Source organism: Opisthorchis viverrini (genome assembly GCF_000715545.1).
Source record: "Opisthorchis viverrini unplaced genomic scaffold opera_v5_19, whole genome shotgun sequence".
Classification (NCBI taxonomy): Eukaryota; Metazoa; Platyhelminthes; class Trematoda; order Opisthorchiida; family Opisthorchiidae; genus Opisthorchis; species Opisthorchis viverrini.
The window spans coordinates 913,031-923,654 of record NW_008751675.1 but is presented as its reverse complement, the minus strand read 5'-3'; the positions used below and the strand labels follow the sequence as shown (position 1 = coordinate 923,654).

The following is a 10,624-nucleotide window of genomic DNA, read 5'->3' as shown; positions in this document are numbered from 1 at the left end:
AGGCTTTCATCATGCACTGCCAACACGGATTCCTAAAAAAATTGAAATGAATCTTCCCTTGTTTGCGCTGGAATCGGGCGAAGACTGCCCATGCCAAGTGATTCGCTATCTGTATTAAATGAACACGAATTTGTACATTTCTGTTGACACTTTCTTTCTTCTCCATAGCTTCTGTGCAATCTGCTTGCCTTATCGTCGGAGAAGTTGCCTTTTATAGTATTTTTGAATGCACTTTGGGAAATGTGTCTTATACCACACTGTCTGTCGGACTACCGTTTGAATCACTGGTTTCTTTATTTAGTGGTACAGTTTCAATGTTGTTTTTTCGTACTTAACTTGTTTCATTGAAGTTTGTTAATGGTGTTGCTGGAGAGAAAAACCACGTACAACCACAGACGGGGAACAACTGTAGGAGTTGGCATACATGTTTTTGATTGAATAATGCAACGAGTCAATCGAGCTGGTGAAGAAACATTCAGTATTCAGGATGTCCACGTCATCTAGGTCATTTTGTCGTCCAAGAAGGCCAACTTTGGGGCAGCGCGCCACTCATAAGCTTACGGAGAGCTCTTCGACAGCCTACTGCTGACGTTGCCCGATGGACATAAACCCCGACTTCCCGTCAACTTTGTGTGCTACTTAAACGTACGCTGGTGGCGAAGCGCACCGAGTTCCAAATTATGTCATTGACAGGACAAAACTGAGTCTCGCTCACTCTCGGGCAGCATAGTTAACATCGATTTTCTTTGTCGAGAAGCCGCAATCAATGTGACCGAGCAAAAGTATCCTGTGAAAGTGATTCCATTCTCTCAAGATGTTTGTTGAGGGTCAACCCACTAACAGTGATCTCACCTCTAGCCGTGTTGCTCTATAGAAGGAGAACTCTGTCGTTAAGATATGGCTGAGTTGAGTTCCAGTTACTTGCAGAATTCAACGGGTTTTCTACGAAGCCTCTGAGCGTGCTTCTGATCAAAGGACTGTGTCAGCGTGTAAGTTTGTGGTGAGATACCGCACTTGATTACGTACATTTCATAGGATTGCCTACTTCCGCAGGAAGATTATTCCTCAGGTTAGGCACTTGAATCGCTTTTCTCCGGTAGATTTTGCCACAGCAACGGAACTATTGATTATTTATCACGCGGATGCAGAAATTTTTTGAGGCCCATAAATCAAGAGCAACTCTGGCCAAATATTGAAATGGTGCCAGAATATTGTAAAGCCAAGGTTTTATTTTCTGGTCTTCCTGCGGATTCTGCCCAACCAGCGCGAGATCATACTAAGACTTCTTGATTCAGAGTAGTCCATCTTGTAGCAGCTTATTACAAAAAACTTCCATTAATTCGACATCTCAGCTGCTGACCCTGTCAGACCGCTGCGCTGCAAATTAGCAGAAAACTACAGGTTCTCTCAGTACATATCCCACCGACACCATAACATCATGTTAAACTTCATGTGACATGTGTTTACCAAGGTCAAAAGAAAGTTTAAAGGGCAGAGATTAAATTGCTTTGGACAAGTTTTAACCACTTAGCCGAACAAAGGTGATCAAATCGGGACAATAATATCGACAATGTTCTCCTGCTGATTCTCAAAATACGTGAATTCGTGAATCGCACTAACCCAAAGATGTCGGAGACACGGGTAAGAGGCAAGGACTTAGATGAGATCGTCNNNGCAAATTCACTTTGTGTTTAATAACGGTGAATCCAAAAAGTAGGGGAAGAATGCTATCACTCATTCTAATAACTGGTTACTCTAGGTGAGTTCTCAAACACACTTTACCGCGTGATGATGGTGATGATACCAAACCGGCATTGAGCATATTTCAGTACGACTCCTTCATCGTTTGGTTCCCAATTTATTGTTGATAAAATCTTTCGGGAGATGAAAGTGGCTACTAAGACAATGTCACTGTGTATAGTGAATCTGTCGAGAAAGTCGGACAGAACGGGAGCGAGATTGCAGCAACTTATAAACCGGCCATCAACACGGCTTAAGGAGCTTTGAGGCACAGATTTTTTCAGATTTTAAGGTTGTACGCCAATGGGAGTTGGGAGATGCAGTATCCACCTTTTGCAAGGCCTACCAAGTGGTAAACCTGGAATAGCTTCTCCCGAGCGAGAGGAACTAATATAGGCCGAATGTGAAAAGTGAGTGAACCTTTTCGGAACAGTTATGACTTAGGACGTGGGCTACTGGGTGTAAATCAGCCACAGACCTGAATAGTCTCATAGGGCTTAGTAGGAATGAATCAGTATAACAGACTGAGCAGTTGGTCTGCTTGAGGCACGGTGGTGGGGAACTGGGGGACTATCGGTTTGGACGAGTCATTTATGCACAATGCTTTACCCTATATAACCAGGGGTCTTAATCCCAGCAGTGTCGAGGACCATAAGACATCAGTAATTCCGGACAGATAGGAGTGTATCCGGTAAGCTGGCATGCGTCGTGAAATGTAGCAAAACAACCAGTAAGAGTGGGTCAGCAGCTTCTGGACTAACAAACATGATTGGCTGAGGGTTGTATGGTTCCCAAGGCGTGTGATTGGTCGAGGGTGACGGAGACTAGGCAGGTCGGGATTGGTTGAGGTGCACATAGACTGGGCTGAAGGGAGAGACCCGATGAGAGGTGAGACAAGCTGAGTGTGTGCTGTGATAATGATTACTTACTGATAATTATAGGCTTTCATCATGCACTGCCAACACGGATTCCTAAAAAAATTGAAATGAATCTTCCCTTGTTTGCGCTGGAATCGGGCGAAGACTGCCCATGCCAAGTGATTCGCTATCTGTATTAAATGAACACGAATTTGTACATTTCTGTTGACACTTTCTTCCTTCTCCATAGCTACTGTGCAATCTGCTTGCCTTATCGTCGGAGAAGTTGCCTTTTATAGTATTTTTGAATGCACTTTGGGAAATGTGTCTTATACCACACTGTCTGTCGGACTACCGTTTGAATCACTGGTTTCTTTATTTAGTGGTACAGTTTCAATGTTGTTTTTTCGTACTTAACTTGTTTCATTGAAGTTTGTTAATGGTGTTGCTGGAGAGAAAAACCACGTACAACCACAGACGGGGAACAACTGTAGGAGTTGGCATGCATGTTTTTGTTTGAATAATGCAACGAGTCAATCGAGCTGGTGAAGAAACATTCAGTATTCAGGATGTCCACGTCATCTAGGTCATTTTGTCGTCCAAGAAGGCCAACTTTGGGGCAGCGCGCCACTCATAAGCTTACGGAGAGCTCTTCGACAGCCTACTGCTGACGTTGCCCGACGGACATAAACCCCGACTTCCCGTCAACTTTGTGTGCTACTTAAACGTACGCTGGTGGCGAAGCGCACCGAGTTCCAAATTATGTCATTGACAGGACAAAACTGAGTCTCGCTCACTCTCGGGCAGCATAGTTAACATCGATTTTCTTTGTCGAGAAGCCGCAATCAATGTGACCGAGCAAAAGTATCCTGTGAAAGTGATTCCATTCTCTCAAGATGTTTGTTGAGGGTCAACCCACTAACAGTGATCTCACCTCTAGCCGTGTTGCTCTATAGAAGGAGAACTCTGTCGTTAAGATATGGCTGAGTTGAGTTCCAGTTACTTGCAGAATTCAACGGGTTTTCTACGAAGCCTCTGAGCGTGCTTCTGATCAAAGGAGTGTGTCAGCGTGTAAGTTTGTGGTGAGATACCGCACTTGATTACGTACATTTCATAGGATTGCCTACTTCCGCAGGAAGATTATTCCTCAGGTTAGGCACTTGAATCGCTTTTCTCCGGTAGATTTTGCCACAGTAACGGAACTATTGATTATTTATCACGCGGATGCAGAAATTTTTTGAGGCCCATAAATCAAGAGCAACTCTGGCCAAATATTGAAATGGTGCCAGAATATTGTAAAGCCAAGGTTTTATTTTCTGGTCTTCCTGCGGATTCTGCCCAACCAGCGCGAGATCATACTAAGACTTCTTGATTCAGAGTAGTCCATCTTGTAGCAGCTTATTACAAAAAACTTCCATTAATTCGACATCTCAGCTGCTGACCCCGTCAGACCGCTGCGCTGCAAATTAGCAGAAAACTACAGGTTCTCTCAGTACATATCCCACCGACACCATAACATCATGTTAAACTTCATGTGACATGTGTTTACCAAGGTCAAAAGAAAGTTTAAAGGGCAGAGATTAAATTGCTTTGGACAAGTTTTAACCACTTAGCCGAACAAAGGTGATCAAATCGGGACAATAATATCGACAATGTTCTCCTGCTGATTCTCAAAATACGTGAATTCGTGAATCGCACTAACCCAAAGATGTCGGAGACACGGGTAAGAGGCAAGGACTTAGATGAGATCGTCACCCGGAATGCCGATGAACTTACGTCGAAAGCTTACTTTTTCTGAGAACTTCCTAAGAGTCACTCCTAATGTGGGCTTGCCTCCGATGTGGTGAAATACCCTCCCTGTATCAACGAAGTTGAATCACGTGGCTCAAACTCATCCCGAAGCTCTATCCTCCTACAACAGCTTAGAGATTTTTGCTGATTTGTTAATCCAAGAGCACAGTTTGTGCAAAGAAGATCGTTCCTCCTTTCACCTACATCTCAGTTAATTCCCTTACTCCAGTCCCTTAGTCACGCTCCTTTCAGTTGATTCGATCAACATGCATTTGTTTGGTTATAGTTCAAGAGGTCCTTGCAAGACGGCTTTTTTGTCTTCCTCGATGTTTCGTTTATTCTAATCAGCTTTGATCCGAAAAGAAAGATTAAACTACACGATGACAAAATGCGGTATCAAATGAATAGCTGCCTCTACGTTTCGCACGATTAACCGCATCATAACTACCATCATCGTCATCACCAACATCCTTATTGTCCTTATAATCACCATCACCATAATCGCAAATAGCGACGTCACCATCGAATTACTCATCATCATCATCATCATCATCATCATCATCATCATCATCATCATCATCATCATCATCATCATCATCATCATCATCATCATCATGAGCATCGTCACCAACTTGCCATCATTACTACCATCTTGACGGCTACCATTATCACCAACATCATCCCCATTGTCATGAACACCCGGGAGGTTTATATGCGTCAGACGCAACCCGAAATCTATGGGTGCCACTGGTACCAGTAACGGCAATGCGTACGGATGTGGCGCATTGTATATGCTGGTGCACATCTCACATGTTCGACGCTTTCAAACCTGCAGTAGATCAATAGATAAGAATTGATCGGCATCCTAGTACTCGCACGTCTGTCTTGGTGTGTGTTCAAACCCGTATGTTCACAACATGTTTCAGGTATGCCGAAATATTGTGTCGAATTTATAGCTGATGTTTCAACAATATCCTCAAGAGACGTATCCGAATGTTCTGATAACAACGACAGGTATCCAAGGCGTATAGATTCCGCGGCTCGGAAACTCTGTACATCTCCATTACTCATTATAAACGATAATCACATTGAGCCTCCTGAAACTGAATCTCTGAACATCCAGGGACAGTCGTCGAATTCTGCAGTTGTTGAAACAGAAGATAATTCTAAGCAATCTGAACCACAAAATCCTCCACCATCAATTCCGGAGTCTCATGCTCTTTCCATGGGGAATGCACCTTGCTGTATGTCCGACAGACCAGCTCCCTCGTGGAACCATACAGCAATAAGACCAAAATCTGCACAGTATTTCACACCTGAGGACATCCCGGTCTATCGAACCTTTGTGATTTCTCGAGTGGTTCAATGCGCTGATCGACCAGTCCTGGAAAATGCCGTAATGTCTAACAACCACAGTTATCATGAACTTCCAATATCTGGTGGTAATCCGGATTCCGTTGTAAACGATTCTTATACGAAACACCTTAACAGGCAAAAAACCCCGGCTTTCTCAACTATGCCTAGAGAAAACCTGGAAAGTACAAATTTACTCAAGTCAACATCCGAACTTTCAATGGACGTTAGTTCAGTTTCCATACAGCGCCAACCAGATACTGTTAACTCAAGAAAGCCACCTATACATGGCGCGAATAAAACGACGGATCCCTGGAAGACTGTACGACTATCTTCAGATGGGATACTAAAGACAGATGAAGACGGTACCAGTATGTCGGAAGTTGTTTCCACGACATCGTCTCGTGACTCATTGAAAAAACAAAGGCACGAGCATTACGGTAAATCCACTAAAACTTGCACAAAAGATTTACCGACCGAACAACTAAAACGGTTTCCTGATACAGCTTGGAGTACCCATAAAAACTGTCTAGATAGAAATTTGCCTCTGCTATTTGACTCTGTAACCTTTGGCGAAAGCATGTTCCCTTCAGAAGCACATCAAAAACACCTTAGACGGGAACCAAATATATCATGTAATTCTCATCATTTACAGATCGAAGGTGAACAGGAGGACGCTTTAGATTCAACCCGTAGGACAGAGACATCAGACCGAAAAGACATACATTCTCGAGCTAAAGGTGACTTCAGTCTGCTTTCAGATATGACCCTTGAGGATACCTCATCCGTTAGCTCACTAGAACAGCCACAGCTTCTGTCGTATTTCGACTGTTCTGAACAGGAAGAGAAAATATTAAAGGGATTAGAGTCACATCCAGAAAGGAGTACAATGCAGCTTTCAACAACAGTGAAACAAAGAATTGAGGAAGGGGATAAAGAAGAGCCTGAGAAAATACTGGACACTGCTCTCAAGGAACATCAACAACCAAAAGGGAAGCCAGCGGTTATTAATGGATTGCAGCTTCCCAAAGATCAGCTCCGGAGAGTCAGCCATTCGGAGCGTAAAGGACAAATGTTGCACAGTCTGTGTTTGGAGGAAACATTTCGCGAAGACAGGCAATCCTGTTCGGACGCATGTGGTGATGAACAGCGGGATAAGAACGGAGGTCGACTGTCCGGCACATTCAGCACTGGTAAAGAAGATTCACCTCCGGTTTCTATAAGGAACTCAGTCAAACCCAGATGCGCCAGTGAGTCACGTCTTCCAACCCCGAAGTTTCCACCTCCTTCATCGGCGTATCGGCCAGTGACTGTTAAGGGGATAGGAGATAAACCATCTGACATTGACAACGCATCGAAAGTGGAGTACATGACTAACAGTCTGACGAATCAGTGCAACGAAGAGATGAGATCAGACAGCAAATCTTCAGAACCGGTTACACCAACGTCTACTACTATGCCCAGAGCAAAATCGAACACCGAATCTCAAAGTCGAACGAGTCCAGTGAGCCAAAAACCACCACAAACTGGACCAGTGCCAAGTTCTGTAAGACAGTCAAGAAGACCTAATACTCCAAGTCTGTCAGTCATGAGCGATCCTCCGGAAAAGAACGATAAAGAACCGGTTGGTAAGAAGCGAGATTCTCATTCCGTCCAATCACGACTGATGCCACTTGAACGACTCCGGTCTACTGTTTCCCCACCACCTTATTCACGTGTCAGTCCCGACACAAACGTGAAACAAAGCACTATAGTCGGAGGGGAACAACCGGCACTTTCTTCAAATTCAAGTTTCGTTACCACCAGTTCCTGTCTAAACCTAACACTAAAACCAGCACCACAGAAGCAACTAGAAATTCAATGTATCGACACAAACACAAGTAGAATAGACACAAATGCAAACCGGTCTACCTCAACAACCGGTAAATTGAAGAAATCGTTTTTCATCAATCCACCAGTTCAAATTCCGGTTGGTGGTCGTAGACCGTCAGATGAGAGCGTTGTCTCTGTGCCCCTGCACACATTTATCCCTAGCCCAACGTTGAACCAGAAGAAGCCGGTTCGCCGAAAATTCTACATCCCCGAAAGTGCAAACATCGAGGCTATTCTAGCCGATCCGGACGATCGTCGAATCAAAGCAATTTGTGAACGATACAAATGCGATGTGGAGATCTATTCCAAATTACCCTGGTGCGGATTCCTACAATATATTGTTGTCTTGTCTGCTCGTGATTCTGCTACTCTACGGCGATGCGCTCGCACCTTGGATTGTCGACTCAATTGGTGTCTAAATGCGCAGTTGCGATAAACCCATACTGATCACGAATCATTGATGATCTGTAGACCATACGTACGGGTCTGTACATTATCCTTTTCTTGTATCATACTCTAGACCGACCAGACCCTGTGCGATGACATTTTTTCATAATACACCGCATGAATACGGGCTTACGTAAAGTTTTATCCTCTGACTTCCGTTAAAAGGGTATGTGGTTGGGATTACGCTCAGTTCTTCGTCAGGCTGACGTACGTATGATATCTACTGTTCAAGGTATCTGCCAAAATAAGCAGCGTCTGCCTCATCAAGTTCAGATTGGTCTTAACAACCGGGTGAAAAATTTTTGACTTTGAAGCAGTGTTTGGGAAGAGCCTTCGTGACGTTCGCATCGCTCGATTTCCGCACTGGGACCCTAAACCTTGTTTTCTGACGTTGACACTCTCGACTTCCGCACTGGGACCCTAAACCTTGTTTTCTCCAAACAGGAGAGAAAGCACTTAATAGGTCCTTTAAACATCATATTAGTAATCAAACTGAACGAACCAGACGCAGCTCGAAAAACCAAGGTGGGAGAAATCGTGTCATTGGCAACCGATTCTATTCTCCTTATGTGTACCGATTCTAGCTATACATTTAAACTGACTTTCGGAAGGTTTCGCTGGCTGGAATATTTGCGTTAGTTTGCTGACTATTCATGTGTCAAATTCTTTATGCGTAGGTTACTACAATCTAAATTCATGTTACTGTGTGGTGAAGAATGATTATGTCTAAAGCTGATCAGAAACCACTGGTTTTATAACACAACTAATCTTTGGAAGTGAAACACGCACGGTGACACAGTAGGACACTGCTCAGCCGATGACAGCTTTTTTCCTTCTTGGGGCTCAGCAGGTAGACATAGTCCCCGAGTTTCCGTCAACCTTATGTTCTAATTGAACCCGGATTGGACATATTTTGACAACTATGCTTATTCACACACCAGTTTGGTTTTTTATAGGAGGCTCAAATAAATTCCACGTGATCCTCTCGCTTATGACCGTGGTGCGCACAGGTGGTCTCATGTTTCGTTTGGCACGATCAGTAGCCGGAATGTCTTGCTTGATTCATGACCATCATCATCATCATCATCATCATCATCATCATCATCATCATCATCATCATCATCATCATCATCATCATCATCATCATCACCTTCATCACCATCATCATCATCATCATTGACAGCATGACATCAGTGTTCAACACCAATACCTGATTGCCGTACAACCATGATTTACTTGAAGGCCTTATTGTAAAGAAAAGAGTGGATGTGGACAGGGGAAGGACTTAGTGCTAGCTTAACACAATCATTCCGAGGTGCCTATACCTCCAGACACTCACTCAGGCGATCTGGATAGAAACTGACAACAAGAACGCCACTGACATCGGTTGGCAGCCATATCTTTTAGTGTCTCCAGCCAGGCACAGTGAGGATCATGCGGTCCCCGTCCTGGAAGGCGAGTAGCACAGAGCGTAGCACCCAAGCGTTTCGTGATCTCCTTCATACTCCTCTGCCAAGTTCATACAACTCTTGCTTGATTAGTCATCGATCCTCATGGTAGACCTGATCAGTGCTAAGACATATAGTTGGAATGTGAGCAGAGGCGTCGGGATGAGCACCCTGGATCTGATTCACACTCACCATATTGTCGCGATCTGATCGTATTTTCATCCTTAATATCTGTTAAAATTTCGTTTTCATGGCTATTATTAGTAGGCTATCCACGTGGATTTTCGGAAACTCAGACAAGGCATTTTGGTTTTGTATAGAGGATTTGAGTTAATGGAGAGTCATGGACCATTCCTACATGATAAACCCGAAGAAAGATGAAACTGCTGGGGAACTATTGAGGAATTCCGTCTGAAATATCACTTGACAGTTGCCTTTGTGACTGGACTATTTGAGTCCGATCCCGTCTTCAACACTCCGTTAATTTGGAAACTATTACTTCTTTACGACTCTTCAATAAAACACTCGTGTTTTGCTGTAAAATGCCAGCTAGCAGTTCGAGACCATACTGCTTGGCGACAAGTTGCCGAGCACCATTGTGATCAATCCGTGCTTAGACGGGACACAGTACCATTCATCTTTCAAGCACGCGATTCCCGCCACATACTACTGATGGATTTTGTCGGTATTTGTTGGTCAATCAGAACTCAGGCTAAAAAAACAGCCAACCAGGGAGCCATACATTCCAAAAGGCAAACATAAAATTGGATCAGTTGCGTTAGGAATTTGCCGCAGTGGGAGTGGTCATCCAAACTCCAATGGTAGGTCAGGATGAGCCCATGTTGACGGGTTACAAATAAAATCATACAAACATCCGATTTAGGCGCCTTCACCTCCGCGTACGAACGACATAATATCGGTCTGTCGTGAAGCGTTGGCAACGAGCTAAGCAACCGCCGTACAAACCATTATTCAAGACACCCAAAGTAGAAAAGTAGACCACTCCACCCTTCTACAATATGAAGCACTGGTGACGTCAGGTTTTCCTAGAGAAGTTTGCGAAAAATTACCCAACTCAGCAAGCAAGCCAATCACAACATACTAGCGACACGAAAC

The 10,624-nt window shown here is 44.0% G+C and overlaps 1 protein-coding gene across 1 annotated transcript; it reads left to right on the top strand.

The window, feature by feature from the left end:
* Window positions 1-5,241: 5,241 nt before the first annotated feature.
* T265_01742 (hypothetical protein) lies at window positions 5,242-8,049 on the top strand (the record flags this gene model as incomplete). Its single annotated transcript, XM_009165832.1, has 1 exon — window positions 5,242-8,049. One exon carries the CDS (start codon window positions 5,317-5,319, stop codon window positions 8,047-8,049), a length of 2,733 nt encoding a protein of 910 aa, XP_009164096.1.
* Window positions 8,050-10,624: the final 2,575 nt, after the last annotated feature.